This window comes from Notamacropus eugenii, chromosome 1 (genome assembly GCF_028372415.1).
Source record: "Notamacropus eugenii isolate mMacEug1 chromosome 1, mMacEug1.pri_v2, whole genome shotgun sequence".
In the NCBI taxonomy this organism is placed as follows: domain Eukaryota; kingdom Metazoa; phylum Chordata; class Mammalia; order Diprotodontia; family Macropodidae; genus Notamacropus; species Notamacropus eugenii.
Genome location: NC_092872.1, coordinates 641,362,119 through 641,380,015, shown reverse-complemented (window position 1 = coordinate 641,380,015; position 17,897 = coordinate 641,362,119). Strand labels below are relative to the sequence as shown.

General features: G+C 38.8%; 1 protein-coding gene across 3 annotated transcripts in view; it reads right to left on the bottom strand.

The window, feature by feature from the left end:
• WDPCP (WD repeat containing planar cell polarity effector) overlaps positions 1-17,897 on the bottom strand; it is a 375,521-nt gene that overhangs the window by 90,889 nt on the left and 266,735 nt on the right. For all 3 annotated transcript variants that reach the window (XM_072635424.1, XM_072635425.1, XM_072635427.1), the window contains exon 15: positions 12,042-12,144. In XM_072635424.1, coding sequence (XP_072491525.1) covers positions 12,042-12,144 — 103 coding nt within the window. The remainder of the gene's footprint in view (positions 1-12,041; positions 12,145-17,897) is intronic.

Below are 17,897 nucleotides of genomic sequence, written 5' to 3'. Positions count from 1 at the left end.
TTATTCTTTTTAAGCCTGTTTTATTTCCTGCTCTACCCTTACCACACTTTTTGAGGTGGCCCTGGAACCTGGACCAAGAGGAAGTCAGGGTCTCTGAGTTTAATAAGGCCTTTTCTAGAACTTCCCTGCAACCAAAGTATCCATAGAATTGGGGACCTTTCCTGGAGTGGGAGCTGCAGTACATAGAATACATCTCTGGTAGCAATGAGCCCTTTAAGGATGAGTCCTTGGGAGGTCCTCAGTTCTGAGGGAGCAGAATTTGGGGGTCAAAAGACATTTACCATTCTTTTTGACTTTAGATAGTTAATTCTCCCCTCCTCAGTTATTAGACATTTCCAAAAGATAGAAGTAAAGCCCAAGGTTATTCTTGCAAAGGGGAGGATTATCTTAAGACAATCATGTGATATGACTAGGTGACATAGACACAATCTCTAGAAGAACACAAGAATGTAAACAGTATCTGAAAAAGGTTGGAACCAAGGGGTAGATAACAGTCAATGGCTCTGAGAACCTGAGAGACAAAGGGAGTTTTGCTAATACCCCACAGTACACAGAGGTCTGTTTTGCTTTTGGAGGCTCAGTACCCCCTCAACACATGAAACTTTCGATAGTACATCCAGATGTCCTAATTAACTTCGTAAACTTGGCAGGATCTCAACACACCTTAAATACTTTGAGATTTCTCATACTCAGATCCAGATTAGATTTATGTTAGAACTCCTGGGGTCTGGTCCACTTTCACCTACAACTTCTGAAAGCTCTGGTTGCTTAGAGACTATGAATAATTAGCAAGTGCCCGAGATCCTTCACCTCTGGTTGCAACCAGCATGTTAAAGGAAAAAAAGAACAAAGTATTTTGTACTTTTTGGCTATCTGCCAGAAGCTTTATAAAGAGTAGAGATGTTATTACAAATTCTGCATTTTATAAATCGTTTGTGGTGAGAGTTTGAATAATTGAACTCTTATGTCCATCTGTGCTATTTCTCACTCTGGCTACATGACTGACCCACCTCATTTTGGGGTAATACATGTTGTGTTTAGACCTTTCATGCTGGCAACATGTTATACCCCAAGTAAACTCACCAATCATCTCTCCATTGTCTTTTGGATCACCTTCTTAGATTATGATATTCAGTGACTCAACATCATATGGAATTACTGGGAAAGGAGCAGTTAATAAGTTGGGCATTTGCAGCATTTAGGAAATTGGAATCCTTGGAAAGAGTTGCACAGGTTTCTCAAACATTCTCTTCTTATTTAATTTTGGGTCAATTCATTTTTTCATCTATAGCACTTATAGTGACTTGATCATCATCAGTTTGCACGTGTTAGAGGCAGGATGCCAAACTAAGTCTCTGTAATTTTTTTTTTTTAATTTAAATTAATTAATTATTTTTTTAGTTTTCAACATTCATGTCCACAAGATTTTGAGTTTCAAATGTTCTCCCTATCTCTCCCCTCCCCCACCCCAAGACAGTGTGTACTCTTATTACCCCTTCCCCCAATCTGCTCTCCTTTCTATCACATTCCTCCCTTCTCTTATCCCCTTCCCCTCTATTTTCTTGTAGGACAAGATAGATTTCTATACCCCATTGCTTGTATGTCTTATTTATCAGTTACATGAAAAAACAATTTTTAACATTCATTTTTAAAATTTTGAGTTCCAACTTCTCTCCCTCTCTCTCCACCCATTCCCATTGAGAAGGCAAGCAATTCGATAAAGGATATACATGTGTAGTCATGCAAAACACTACTGTTACAGTCATGTTGTAAAAGGCTAACTATATTTCCTTCCATCCTATCCTGCCCCCATTTATTCTATTCTCTCTTCTGACCCTGTCTCTCTTCAAAAGTATTTACTTCGAATTGCCCTCTCCTCCCATTTGCCCTCTCTTCTGTTACCTCCCTTCTCTCCCACCTCCAGGCTTATCCCCTTCCTAGCTACTTTCCTGCAGTATAAGATAGGTTTTCATACCCAACTGAGTGTGCATGTTATTCTCTCCTTAAGCCAAATCCAATGAGAGTAAGGTTCACTTTTTCCCTCTCACCTCCCCTCTCCTCCCCTCCTTGCCCCTTTTATGTGAGAGATAATTTATCCCATTCTATTTCTCCCTTTCTCCTTCTTCCAATATATTCCTCTCTCACCTCTTAATTTTATTTTTTTAGATATCATCTCTTCATATTCAACTCACCCTGTGCTCTCTGTCTATACATATAATCCCTCCAATTACCCCATACTGAGAAAAGTCTCAAGAGTTAAAAATATTATCTTTCCATGTAGGAATACAAACAGTTCAACTTTACTAAGTCTCTTATGATTTTTCTTTCCCATTTACCTTTTCATGCTTCTCTTGATTCTTGTGTTTGAAAGTCAAGTTTTCTATTCAGTCCTGGTCTTTTCATCAAGAATGCTTGAAAGTCCTCTATTTCATTGAATGACCATTTTTTCCCCTGAAGTATTACACTCAGTTTTGTTGGGTAGGTGATTCTTGGTTTTAATCCTAGCTCCTTTGACCTCTGGAATATCATATTACAATCCCTTTGATCCCTTAATGTAGAAGCTGCTACATCATGTGTTCTCCTGATTGTATTTCCACAATACTCAAATTGTTTCTTTGTAGCTGCTTGCAATATTTTCTCCTTGACCTGGGAACTCTGGAAATTGGCTATCATATTCCTAGAAGTTTTCCTTTTGGGATCTCTTTCAGAAGGTGATTGGTGGATTCTTTCAATATTATTTTACCCTCTGGTTCAAAAATATCAGGGCAGTTTTCCTTGATAATTTCTTGTACTGTGCTCTTCTTTTTATCATGGTTATCAGGTAGTCTAATAACATTTAAACTGTCTCTCCTGTATCTATTTTCCAGGTCAGTAATTTTTCCAATGAGATATTTCACATTGTCTGCTATTTTTTCATTCTTTTGGCTCTGTTTTATAATTTCTTGGTTTTTCATAAAGTCATTAGTTTCCATCTGTTTCATTCTAATTTTGAAGTGATTACTTTCTTCAGTGAACTTTTGGATCTCCTTTTCCATTGGCCAATTCTGCTTTTTAAGGCATCCTTCTCCTCACTGACTTTTTGGACCTCTTTTTCCATTTGGGTTAGTCTATTTTTAAAGGTGCTATTTTCTTCAGCATTTTTGGGTCTCCTTTAGCAAGCAATTGATTAATTTTTCATGATTTTCTTACATCATTCTCATTTCTCTTCCCAATTTTTGTTCTACTTTTCTTACTTGATTTTCAATATCCTTTTTGAGCTCTTCCATGGCCTGAGACCAATTCATATTTTTCTTGGAGGCGTTAGATAGAGCTTTGACTTTGTTGTCTTCTAGTTGTATGTTTTGATCTTCCTTGTCATCAAAGTAAGATTCTATAGTCTGATTTTATTCCCGTGTTTGCTCATTTTCCCAGCCAATTACTTGACTTTTGAGCTCTTTGTCAAGGTAGTTCTCTACTTCCTGTAAGAGTGGGGAGGGATACTGTCAGCTACTCAATTCCCCCATAATCTGTGGAACTAGAGCTCCAGAGACAACTGCTGCAGGCTCCTCTACCCTGCCCCCTCGGTTGCCCTGAGACTGGGACTTGACCACGTTACTCTCTCATGCAGATTCAACAAGTTTTTTCCACTGACCTTCCAATATGTTCTCAGTGTTTCTGGGTTAAGAAATCTGGAAACCGTCACAGCTGCCAGTGATTCAGTCCCTCTGAGGCCTGTTGGGTGGCCCATGCTGGACTGTGCTTTGCTCCCAACTTTGTGTGACAGATGCTTCCTGTCAACCTTCCAGGCTGTTTTGGGCTAGAGATTTGCTTCACTCTGCCATTATGTGGGTTCTGCAGCTCCAGAATTTGTTTAGAATCATTTTTTACAGGGTATTTGGCTGAGTTTGTGGGAAGAACTCAAGCAAGTCCCTGATTTTATCCCATCATATTGGCTCTGCCCCTTCTCTAAAACTGAGCTGGGGCTTGGCTGCTCCCAGGGGACATTCCCTCTGAATCCCCTTGCTTGAGGATCCTCTTCTTTCAGGCCCATGAGCTCCTGGAGCTCCTACAAAGTCCTGTACCTCTCCTACCCCTCTGCCTGCCCCTTTTCCCTCCTCTAGTCTTCTTGATTCTATGGCCAGCCTTCTATCCCATTCCACCATGCTGTCTATCCCAAGGCACACATGAAAATACTCACAAACAATTAACTCAAAAGCCTGATTATGCACTGTAAATCATAATACAGTATTTTTCATCTACTTTGTTTTTCCAAGGCAGAAACCTTGGCTAATATCTTTTGAGTGACTATGGATTTCATTGAGGAAGAAGCTTTGCAGTATTCTGAAGCTTAATGTAAAAAGCACAGTGTTAACTGTGAGTCCCAAGAACCTCACTATCAATAGAATTCCGTGGCTGAAAACCTTCAGTGAGTTTATGTCTCCCTGTTTTGTGACTCACTTGATGTTAAAACTCAACAGGTCATTGAACAAAATATTCTCTGCAGTCACAGCAGTCATAGGATCTTATAAGATTTCAATGTATATATGGGAGACAACTATTTAAGGAGAACCATTACAGCTGAGTTTTGTTCTTTTAGTTCAAATATAAAGGACTTTAAAAACTTTAAACTATAGACAATGAGAGCTTACGCATTCTGTTCTCATTAGTATAAAGATGTAATCTGATGTAAAAAAAATCACCAATAAAAGCCTATCTTTTCCTTTCTCATATTTTCTTTAGAGATACATAGACCATAAAGATTTTATTGTAATAACATAAAGTAATAAGTCAATAAATAATAAAATAAATAAAGTAAGAAAATAAAGTAATGAGTCAATAGTTGTTGATATCTCTTGGTTGCCTTTTTTGTTGGTAAAAGTAGTGTCTATGATCTTTTTCTATTCTTTCAGAATCTTTCCTTCTTGGAAGTATATTGTAATATATCCTTATTGTCTTTAAAAAGTGTCTCCTTTGGCATAGATTCTTCTGTATGTATTTGGTCAGGTTTGACTGCTCTTCTCAACTTCTATTTCTCAAGTTTTACATGTCCACACAGGTGAGTATGGTTTAAGGGAGACCTTTTAGTCAGAAGAGGCCTGGATCAGAACCCGAACTTAAACATAGATTCTCTGGTGAGATTATAGGCAATTCAATAATTTCTTAGAAATTCAAATTACTCATATGTAAGCTAGGGATAATAATACATCCAATTTTCTGTCTCAGGGTTATTATGAAAATTGAATAAGAAAATGTTTAAGTGCTTTGTGAACCTTAAAGCACTATATGAAATGCCAACTGCCATTACCGTCATTACTGATTAGTGGGTTAGCAGATTGTAAGTGTGCTGGTTTCAGTATCATTGCTAATGAAAATGGATTACTATAAAATGCCAGCTGATTCGTTCCATTTCATTTGTGTTTAATGTTCTCTTTCAAATTCTATGAGCAAATGATCTCTGGGAGATCTGGCTTAGTTGTCCTTCATACCAGGCTTACTTTCACTGCAACTGCTTTTCACATTTTCATGTGGCAATACTGGTCATAATCTTCCATCCTCCTCTTCAACAGTTTTGTAAATGAGCATATTTCACTTGGTTACAATGTCTTTACTCATGGCAATGACATAAAGTGTCTGCTGGCAAAGGAACTTTTTAAGTACTTTCGTTCTAATTGTGGCAATTCTTTTGCATATAATAAATATAAAGTTTTGTATGATTTAACCCTTATAACAGGTATTATATTACTTGCCTTCTCAATGGGTGGGTGAGGGACTAAAAAGAGGGAGGAAATTTGTAACTCAAAATAAAAAATGAATGTTAAAAAAAACCATAGTAAGTGTATAAACAAAATTAATGGTTTAATACAAATTTTTCAGATTTTTTGTAAATGGAAATGTCCATGTTTATTTGTGTTTGATTGTTGGGGATGGAAGCTCAATTCCATGTGGACAGTCTCGGGCGGGTAAAGGTGGGAACTTCTAAATCTTAGAGTTCTCATGAGGCCCCCCAGAAAACAGCAGGGAATCGAGGAGTGAGACCAAGCTATCTCGTGTATTTCCACCTCTTCCCGTGAGAAACGTGATGGGAGAGAGCTCTCCCCGCCCTCGAGATTGGCCCGGGTCTGGGCACACCTATTGTTATCTAACAGGCACGGTATTCAGGTGCAAACTACATGGCCAGAGAGCTTAATTAGGGTCAGGAAAGCCTGAAGGCGCTCTTAGCGCGGAAGGGCCCTGACAGGACAGAAGGCTCCATTTTTCCTCTCTTCGCTCTCCCCTCCCCCCCCTCTCCCCTTACACTTCTACTTCCAATCTCTTACCGTAAGATCTTTGCCTCCTTGGGAGATTTCTCTCTCCCTCCTAAGGAAGAGCTCCCCCTGCACATGTAACCAGGACCCTGAATAAAGCCTAACCCTTGTTCGACTCCGGAAAGTCTCTTCTCTCATACGTTTATACGGTTTGGCCAACCAAAGACCTGGGACAGGTAAGGTAAGACTCGGGTAGCCCTCAGGCCTCTAGGCCTGGCATTTGATAATAATAAAAAGTAAAAAAAAATTAAAGGAGAGTCAATTTCATTTTTTGGGTGATGCTAATACATGCTTGTCATATTCACTTTGTTCTTGAAAAATATTCTTGATGTACAGACAGGTAGACGGCTTTTGAGTATTTCGTCAGTATGGTCTGTTTTGTTTGATTGATCTTGAACTGAATTTTTCAACATATATTTGCCAAAATAAACATCAATTTAGATTGGATGGTCTAATAAGGTTCTTCAAAGAGTTTCTCTATTTTATCTTGTAGAAAAAATTGTTGGTACATAAACTATAATCACTTCATTTTGGAATGTTTGTGTGATTTCATAACGAACAGTGCAAAGTGAGATGAGCAGGTATTTCCTGAAATGATGCTTTTATCTTTGGGTGCATGATGAAAATAACTCCTTTATTTGTGTCTTGGAAAAGAACCTATGAGCCACTTGGCTGAAACTCTTGTTTTCTGGTTTTATTTTATAATAAGAAAGTTCATTTGGACATGCTTCACTTCTCTCATTAGAGTGGCAAGTTGTTCGTTGGAGAAAATAAGCTCCTTGAAGGCAGGGATATCTTATTTTTGTCTTTATATCTCTATCTCCTATCATGATGACTTTCACACAGTAGTTGTTTAATAAACGTTAATGCAACAGAAGTTGAACAAAGATTGCCAATCAAGTATATTATTATTTTTGAGTGGTTTAAAAGACTGATTCTTTTCATTCTTTTCTGTCACTCTACCTCTATAATTGTGGAAGTAGGAGTGGTTACAAAATTATGGAATATTTTCTTTTATTTAATGAGTTACCATGGCCAAAAAGCCAACATCTAGAGGACAAACTTCTTTTAATAAGCCTCTCCACACTTAGGTAGGCTGGTGCTCATATAGAAGATACAGTGTTTTGCTGTATCTCTTGCAGCTTACTAGAATCTGTCATAAAATGCATACTACTGGCATAATTTTGACTGAAACACTCCTTCTAGGATACTCCCCCGAACTGGCATTTGTATCACAGATTGGGTACCCAAAAGGTAGCTGCTATTCCAAGGTCCTAAGATACCCTGTGAATCTGTACTCCTAAAACTGTACCTCATGATCCCCTTCCAGTGATTTTCCTCTTAACATTAATTTAATAAATACAATTAATTCAAAGCAATGGAATTCATAGTAGCTACAAAACACTCCCCCACGAACCTGGGATGAACTTCCCACACATATAGATTCTCTGGGAAGAGTTGGCATAAATTACAATGATGGTGAAGCACAAATGTGGGAAACACATCTTCATTCTCTTTGTGATACCCTCATGCTGTTCCCCTCTGAGCCTATTACCCTTTCTAGGTGACTTGCTAAAGTAGACTCTGGGCTCTCAGGGTCCACAGCTCTTGATAGCTCTCAAGAGTTGGCTCTCGACACAACTAAGAAGTATCTGAGGGGGGGCGGAGCCAAGATGGCGGAGTAGAAAGACGCACATACACATAGCTCTGAACCCACAACCCATAGAATGGCTACAGGGAAGTAACTCACGGCGAATTCCGCACCCAGAGGCCACGGAACATTGGAGCGAGGGGGATTTCTGTTCCAGAGAGACCTGCAAACCTCTCGCGGGGGGGTCCTTCGCGCTGCGGACTGGGCGCCGGGACTGGGAGCTGAGTGCAGCCCTGCCGCGGCCGCGGCACCGAGAGGAAAAGATCCGAGCAGGCTTCACAGACAGGATCTCCAGCGGCCACGCGGGTCCCTCCACCCACAGAGGGATCTGCAAACCTCTCGCAAAAGGTCCGTCGCGCTGCAGACACAAAGCCCAGCCCAGACCTGCTGCGGCCACGGCTGCGGCACCGAGAGAAACAGATCCGAGCAGGCTTCAGGGACGGGATCTCCAGCGGCCCCACAAGTCCCTCCACCCACAGGTGAAAGGGGTGGGTGAGAGAGTCTCTTTGGCGGGTCGAGAGGGGAGTGGGGTGCCCCCATAATTCAGGCCCCCCCCCCCGGGAGGTAGAAGCTGAGAGGCGGCTGCAGACAGGGGCTCCCCAAGTGGGCGGGAGCCTGAATCCATTGCGGAAGGTCTGCGCATAAACCCCCTGAGGGAACTGAGCCTGAGAGGTGGCCCTGCCTCGACCTCAACACCAGAACATAATCTCATACTGAATAGCAGCCCTGCCCCCGCCAAAAGCCCTGAGGCTGGAAGCAGCATTTGAATCTCAGACCACAAACACGGGCTGGGAGGATCAGGAGGTGAGGTGGGTGTGAGGAAAATATTCAGAGGTCAAGTCACTGGCTGGGAAAATGCCCAGAAAAGGGAAAAGAAATAAGACTATAGAAGGTTACTTTCTTGGCGAACAGGCATTTCCTCCCTTCCTTTCTGATGAGGAAGAACAATGCTTACCATCAGGCAAAGACACAGAAATCAAGGCTTCTGTGTCCCAGCCCACCCAATGGGCTCAGGCCATGGAAGAGCTCAAAAAGAATTTTGAAAATCAAGTTAGAGAGGTGGAGGAAAAGCTGGGAAGAGAAATGAGAGACATGAAGTCAAAGCATGAACAGCAGATCAGCTCCCTGCTAAGGGAGACCCAAAAAAATGTTGAAGAAATTAACACCTTGAAAACTAGCCTAACTCAATTGGCAAAAGAGGTTCAAAAAGCCAATGAGGAGAAGAATGCTTTCAAAAGCAGAATTAGCCAAATGGAAAAGGAGATTCAAAAGCTCACTGAAGAAAATAGTTCTTTCAAAATTAGAATGGCACAGATGGAGGCTAATGACTTTATGCAAAACCAAGAAATCACAGAACAAAGAGAGAAGAATGGAAAAATGGAAGATAATGTGAAATATCTCATTGGAAAAACAACAGACCTGGAAAATAGATCCAGGAGAGACAATTTAAAAATTATGGGACTACCTGAAAGCCATGATCAAAAGAAGAGCCTAGACATCATCTTTCATGAAATTATCAAGGAAAACTGCCCTGAGATTCTAGAACCAGAGGGCAAAATAAATATTCAAGGAATCCACAGAACACCGCCTGAAAGAGATCCAAAAAGAGAAACTCCTAGGAACATTGTGGCCAAATTCCAGAGTTCCCAGGTCAAGGAGAAAATACTGCAGGCAGCTAGAAAGAAACAATTCAAGTATTGTGGAAATACAATCAGGATAACACAAGATCTAGCAGCCTCTACATTAAGGGATCGAAGGGCATGGAACAGTATATTCCAGAAGTCAAAGGAACTAGGACTAAACCAAGAATCACCTACCCAGCAAAACTGACTATAATACTTCAGGGGAAAAAATGGTCTTTCAATGAAATAGAGGATTTTCAAGTATTCTTGATGAAAAGACCAGAGCTGAAAAGAAAATTTGACTTTCAAACACAAGAATGAAGAGAACCATGAAAAGGTGAACAGCAAAGTGAAGTCATAAGGGACTTACTAAAGCTGAACTGTTTACATTCCTACATGGAAAGACAATATTTGTAACTCTTGAAACATTTCAGTATCTGGGTACTGGGTGGGATTACACATGCACACACGCCCACATACATAGAGACAGAGTGCACAGAGTGAATTGAATAGGATGGGATCATATCTTTAAAACAAAATGAAATCAAGCAGTGAGAGAGAAATATATTGGGAAGAGAAAGGGAGAAATTGAATGGGGCAAATTATCTCTCATAAAAGAGGCAATCAAAAGACTCATTAGTGGAGGGATAAAGAGGGGAGGTGAGAGAAAAACATGAAGTCTACTCTCATCACATTCCACTAAAGAAAAGAATAAAGTGCACACTCATTTTGGTAGGAAAATCTATCTCACAATACAGGAAAGTGGGGGATAAGGGGACAAGCAGGGTGGGGGGGATGATAGAAGGGAGGGCATGAGGAGGAGAGTGCAATTCGAGGTCGACACTCATGGGGAGGGATAGGATCAAAAGAGAATAGAAGTAATGGGGGACAGGATAGGATGGAGGGAAATATAGTTAGTCCTATACAACACAACTATTATGGAAGTCATTTGCAAAACTACACAGATATGGCCTATATTGAATTGCTTGCCTTCCAAAGGGAAGGGGTGGGGAGGGAGGGAGGAAGAGAAGTTGGAACTCAAAGTGTTAGGATCAACTGTCGAGTAATGTTCTTGTCACTAGGAAATAAGAAAAACAGGTAAAGGGGTATAGAAAGCTATCTGCCCCTACAGGACAAAAGAGAAGATGGAGACAAGGGCAGAGAGGGATGATAGAAGAGAGAGCAGATTGGTCATAGGGGCAATTAGAATGCTTGGTGTTTGGGGGGGGAGGGGATAAAAGGGGAGAAAATTTGTAACCCAAAATTTTGTGAAAATGAATGTTAAAAGTTAAATAAATAAATTTAATAAAAAAAATTAAAAAAAAAAAAAAAAGAGTTGGCTCTCTTCTCTGCTGCCAGAGGTCCTCTTCTTAGGGCTGGACCCTGCCTCAAGTTGTTCTGCTTGACTCCCTCTTTGTATCAGTGGGTGTCGAGAGAGAATTTAACTCTCCTCCTCACTGGATGTAGTACCAGTCTCCTACTGAATGAGTAGTTTTGCTTCCATGGTTGATTTGGCCTGAACCCTTGCTGTTCTCTGATGTAGGTTTAAGAGTCACCTTCCACAAAACTGCTCCAAGTATGACTGACCCCAGAGTTTAGCAAGACAGCTTTTTAAAATCAACCCAGGGCACACCAATCTTCTGTAAGCCAAAAGCAAGCTGTGCTTCCAATTCTTTTAGGAAAAACTTCACACTTAGTAATGGGGTAGCAAGGTATTAATACCTTGTCATACATTAACACCTCATCATTACCTATCCCCTTTATTTTCTGTTCTTACTATTCATCCATCTTTACATTTAGTTTAACACCTTTGATTATATTTTGAAATGAAAATAATTAGTAGGTCTGGAACTAAGTTCTTTCCCCTTGTTGAGAAATTAGAGTCATCACCTCTATGCCATGATGAGACTTGGAAGAAGATTTTCATGGAATGACTAATGTGCAAGGTCCAAAATGAAGGTAAATTGGACAAAGCAGTGGGAAGCCCAAACAGGGTAACTAGTGGAAATAATTTTCAATTTCATTTCTGTCATTTTAAAAAAAGTTCTTTGATAAGGGAATTATGGACCCAATCCAGGCAGAAGATGTGAACACTGTCATGTACAATAAAAGGATCTTACTTCCATCAACTTTGAAATGAGGATTCACTCAAACTTGAAATATATCTACCTAAGGTCTCAAATATATTAACACCATTGATATTAATATGCAATCTCTACCAAATCCCATTAATAAAACCATTTTTTTGTTTTCTCTATTGTTACTGCAACAATCATTGCTTATTAATTACCACCATTCCAACCTTTGTATCAAGATTGTACTAGCAATAGAAGCTTAATTCTTTACCTAAATAAAGATGCTTTCTTTCCCCAAGAAACCAATTCAAATTAGCCAAGTGTCCTAGAAACCAGGCATAACAACAAGACAAAGCAAGTATTGATTAAAACAAAAAAGGCCTTTTTTTTTAACAGTATTAATTCTTACCAACTCCAGTAGTTATTGATTCTGCATCAATGTCGTTAGCTCGTTTCTTTGCCACTTCAGCTAGCACCCATTCACCCTTATCTATTGCAAAGTAATGGATGTCCTTTGGGAATAAAGCAAAATAAAAGATTAATTTAAAATGAATCTTGAGTAGATAACAAAAGAGATTTGAAAAGGGAAAAAAAATGCTTGGGCTATAGAACAGAAAGGACTGATGATTGTATTGTTATATTTTAATTTTGTCAGTCTTCTTTTTTCAGTGCAATGTTTTGGCTCTTTCAACTATAGCCATCAGATATATTAATGAAAGAAAAAGAAGTTATTTTAATAATTTATTTCAAACCTGGGGGATAGAATAAACTTTTAATCAAATATTTTCACAGTTACTTTTATCAAAAAAATCATATGCTCAAGTGTACTAGTTTCTTTGGGGAGTTCTTATCATCATCTGAAAATGATTTTTTTTAGTGGAATGGTACACCATATTGAATGACAAATTTTAAAAGTTGGAAGGAGGCTTTGTGGTTATATAGTTCAGCCTTACGTCCAATTTACATCATCTTTGGCATGTGCTTGGCCAGCCTCTAATTTAAACCCCTGCCAGTGGTCAGGGAGTCCATTCTCTAAGGAGGCATTCTACTTCCTTGTTGGAAAACTGTGTTCTGCTGCTGTCAGTAATCATCAAACTAGATACTCATTTCTGACCTCTATCAAGAAGAAAACTTAAAAGGGTGTGAAAATAGCCTGGGGACAGAATAAAATATATTATGTAAAAACATAAATTAGAAAGTAAAACTGGATAATCACTGGTCACCTTCAAAACACTTTTCCCTCACCACTAATCCTCTACCTGGATTGATTTCTCAAAATTTAGCATACCCCCATTCTGCTCTCTTCTCGATCGAAGTGATTTTGAAATTCCAGCTACCTAAGTACAAACCCCATGCCCTAACCCACTTGCCCACTCCCTTACTTCTATCCCCTTCTCAATTGAACCCTTTCCCAACCATGTCCCACTGCAGATGTACTCACCCCTTCTAATGTGCTTCCTGGAATGCCTGTCTCATAATTAACACATTGCCTTTCATCACAATAAACCCCTCCCTTTCTCACTCCTTTCATCCTCAGACACTCGCTGAGAACTGACTCTCTCATGATGCATCTGTGGCCACCATTTTTGAGTTCTGGTTGCACTTCCACTCATATCCCCTAATTCACTGGTTATGGTAGGACAGCTGCAATATGTTTTGCCTCCTATTTTCACTTGCAGACTCTAGCTTTACAATCACTACTCTACCAATTCTCTCCCTTTGAGGTTCAGGCTATTCAAATTTATCCTGGTGGTTGTTGTCTATCAACCCCCCAGGACATTTTCGTTCTTTCCTCAATGAGTTTAGTATCTAGATGACAATCTTTCTGCCCCAACTCCTGCCCTCACATGAGGGGACTTCAGCATTCACAGTGATGCTCCCTCAAGTACCTTAACTTAGTTCCTCATCTCTTCAATTTCCATGATCTATTCCTCCACCCTCAGCTACAAAGAGAAAGGGTCTTTGTTCCAGCCATCACACAAATGTTCCACTTCTATGTTCATGAACCCCATGATGCCATTTTCTGATCATATTTTTAATCACTTCATCTTTCCCTATGCTAAATGATTCATAACACTGTTTTTCATCAATACCTCCACCTTTATGACCACTCCTCCCTGCCATGGTTTGCCTAGGGTGTGAAGAAAATTAGTTGTTGAGAGACACTCCCACAGGAGTGAGTCTAAGACTAGGCAGAAGATAGGTCTAGCTACAGCAGTCTCCCAGTGTTCTTGCAGCTGTATTTTAATGCATCATCTTAATCTCTTGAGCATCACAGATTTTATCCAATTATCTGATTTGAGAGAACAGAGTACAACCAGCAGCAATGGTCACAGAAGGGGCATAAATCAGCACTGAGACTATCTAAGGGAAAGATTGATAGTAAGAAAGCCATTCAAGGCAAGAATACAACAGAAAATCAGCAGTGACTGATGAAAACACATAAAAGCACACAGAAGAGGAGAAATTAAGAGTCAATTGAAGAAAAGTGCTGTCTTGAAAAACAAGAACCTTGGAGCAAAGGAAAGTGAGTCAATATCCCCTGAGGAAGGTGAAAGTAATACAATACAAGAAAGTATATGAGCCCTTAAAATGACAATGGCACAACTCCAAGAATCTCTAGAATGATCCAGAACATCAATCAAAGAATTAGATTAAAATATTGATTAAATAAGAACAGAAATTAGAGTCCTAAAGGAAATCAATGTGTAATGTAAGGGTGAGGTCAAAATCATCCCATCCCACTGAGCTCTGATGCATTTTCCGGTGAGAACACATATGAACCAAATCAATCAAATTAGAGGTGTGAATAAATCAGAGACTTCAAACTACACAGGGAAAGTCAGTGAATGAATTAGAAGTGTTCCACACTGAATGAGAAAACATGGCTCCCTATAGAGTCTGTGGAGAGAGCATTCTAACTACTGGAGGCACTCCACTGGATGACTGTGGGAGGATGGGAGAGGTGCAGAATCTAGGTCTTGGTCTTAAGAGTCCTCTTACTCCTCCTCTCTCATTTCTCCCTCCACATCTTGATCAGAAATGGACCCAGTGAACTCCAAAGATGTGAAGGACTTCCCATCTTCCCGCCAGCATCCTAGCAGTATTCCCAGGTCATCCTACAGCAATGTCCACAGAAGCAACAGAGAGACTGGATAAAGATTCAGGGCTCTACAAAGAGTCCAGAAGAAAAACTGGACCAAAAGTAAGGCAAACATCTTTAGAATTCTAGCAAAGTGACTTCCAGGTGATTTGAGTTATCCCTTTGTCACATATGCGTTTTCTAATTTCCTATGAGTTCAAAAGCTATCTTACTACCTATGTGACTTTAGTCAAGTCACTTAATCTCAGTTTCCTCAATGGTAAAACTGGAGTGGGGGGATGCTATACTAGATGGCTTCTTCCAGTTCTAGGTGTGATCCTATGAGCCTATAAACTAAAACAACTTGTAGAAACATTGAAAATTAGAGGTGAAAGAGAAACATGAAAGTGAAATAACTAGGGAACTGATAAACAAAACTAAAAGGTCAATTAAAAAATGTCTAATGATTTTTTAAAAATTAATTTTAAACTTAAATACTAAAACTTAAATACACAATAAGAAAAGAAAAAGAAACATTATAAACTTAAATACTAAAATTTAAATACAAAATAAGAAAAAAAGCATTGCCATGTGCACAACAGAACATGAGAGGTTGTAAAATATACAGCAATAAATTTCCATTTCAAGAAATACTACACATTGTGTTCAGACCTGTCCATCTTTTCTTTGCTTCCTTGTAAGTTTTCTTTTGTTGTCTGCTGTGCACTTTTTACTTTGTTCCTTCACACTTCCTCCCTAAGAATATACATATGTATGTATATACATGTATACATATATACACACACATATACATATACATATGCCTACACACACATATGCTTAGATATCTATACTCACATAGAGACATACACACTCATATGCATTTATGTAAGACCACACTATACTTGTTTTTCCTGTTTCTCTGAGGGTGGATAACATCTTCAGTCGTAGGTCCAAGTCCTTCACTATCTTCCTAAGTCTACCAACTCATCACTTCCTATACCACAGCAATATTCCAACCTTACACCATCTAGTTATTTTAAACAATCTAAAACAATATTGATTAATATGACTGACATATAGTCTTAATTTCCCTATTTTTCTCTTTTGATTAAATTTATTTTAACTCCAGCTTTGTCTGAGATCATGATTACTACTCCTGCTTTTTTTCCCCTCTAATAAACTCTACTCCTGATCTTTATTTTATCTTTGTGGTGTCTCTTTTATTTCCTATCCCTCCTGACTCCCCTTACTTTACTTCTACTTGCTACCTTGCCTTCCTATTACTTAACCTATGCCCCCACCAAAAGTCCCTACCTTAGCCTTTTATTTCTTTCTGAATTTAGAATACTTTTGTGTGTACATATGTATGTATGTGTGTATTGTTCTCCTGATACAGCTCACTTCATTCTGCATCAATTCACCCAAATCCTCCCACATTTCTCTGAAATCATCCCCAACATCATTTCTTACAGCCTAATTACATTCCATCCCATTAATATCATTCCCCAACTGATGGGCAACCATTCAGTTCCAAATTTTTTCCATCATAAAAAAAAAAAGGTTTTATAAATATATTTCTACATTGTTGAGTTTGTTATGCTTAAGACTAATCCCTCTTTTTAATCTACTCTCCCTCTTTATGCTCTACTTCCTTCTCCCCTTTCCTATCCAACTGCATGGATCTTTGATCAGTTCACATGAGAGAAAAATTCAAATGTCACTCACGCCCCTCACCCCATACTCATACCCTCATCCTTTCACCTGATTTATATAGACTTTTCCTTTCACAGGGTAGAGCTGAGATGTACCTGCTCCTACACCTTTATTTCTGAATACATCCTTTTCTCCACCCCAACTGAGAATCATCCCTTGTAACAAAGAATAAAAAGGATTTAAAAAAAGCAGCTCAGCAAAATCCACCCAAATCTGACAATATAGTCAGTGCTTCACACCTATGGTCCCCCACCTCTGCACATAAGAGAGGAATTTATCCACTCTTCTTTGGGCTCAAACTTGATCTTTACAATTATCCCACATTTAACTTTGTTGTTCTTTCCATTTACACTGTTGTCAACACTGGGTATTTTGTTCTCTTGGTTCAGCTTATTTCACTCTTTATCAATTCACAGGCATCTCTCCATGTTTTTCTGAATTCATGTACACAGTTTGTATAATATTTCCCCAACTAATGAGCAACTACTTCATTTCTGGTTCTTTGTTGTCACAAAAAGTGCTACTATGAGTAATGTGGTGTATGTTGGACGTATCCACGGTTTCATGGCATGGAAAAAGTGACATCTATCAGTAATTTTATCAGGAACCATGATAGTAGGTTCACTATATATGCTCTTAAACTTTTTTAAAAGGCAACGAAACCATCCATGGGTTTCAATTGGTTCAGAAGTCTAAGACTTGAGCCACTGACGTAACTTTCCAGTCATTAAAGGTTTAAAAGCCTAACACTTAAGTAGCTGCAGCTCCTCAAATTTGATTGTGAGTCAATATACTTTCTGACTGGCAGCACAAAATGGCTCTAAACACTAAGCTTCTGTGTAGCAAGGTAATAATTGATATTTAAAAATTTGGTAGAATGTACCTACAAATCCATCTTGACCAAGGATTTTTTTCCCCATTTACGTAGTTCCTTTTATAGGTAGCTCTTTTTCCTAAACAGATTTTTTAAGATCTCCATTCCATGTTCTGTTAATTCAGGTACTTTATTTTATTTTTAATCTCTATATTTAACTATATTTTGTCTATTTTAAAATATTAGTTTTATTAGCAAGTAATTGTAAATAGTTGGTTCTGAAAATTATTTTTATTTCATCTATGCTTTTGTGATTTTACTTCGTTAATTTTTTAATTTTGCTAATTTGATTTTATCCCTTTTTCTTTTTAACCAGACTTCTTTTTTATCCAACTCTCATTAATCTGCTTTATTAAAAATTATTTTAATACACTTACGTTGTCAATCTATCTACCTAGTAATTTCTTTTACCATTACCTGCTCAGTTAAGCAAATTGTTCAAAATTTTTAATTCCTGCCTGAATCTACTACGAATGTATGTCACATAATCTCAACTGAGTCCTCACTGAAGCACAACAATCCTTTTACACTAAAGTATTCTCTATCTCACTCATTACAGCAGCTTTACCAAACTTATTCATTCTTGCTCAAAC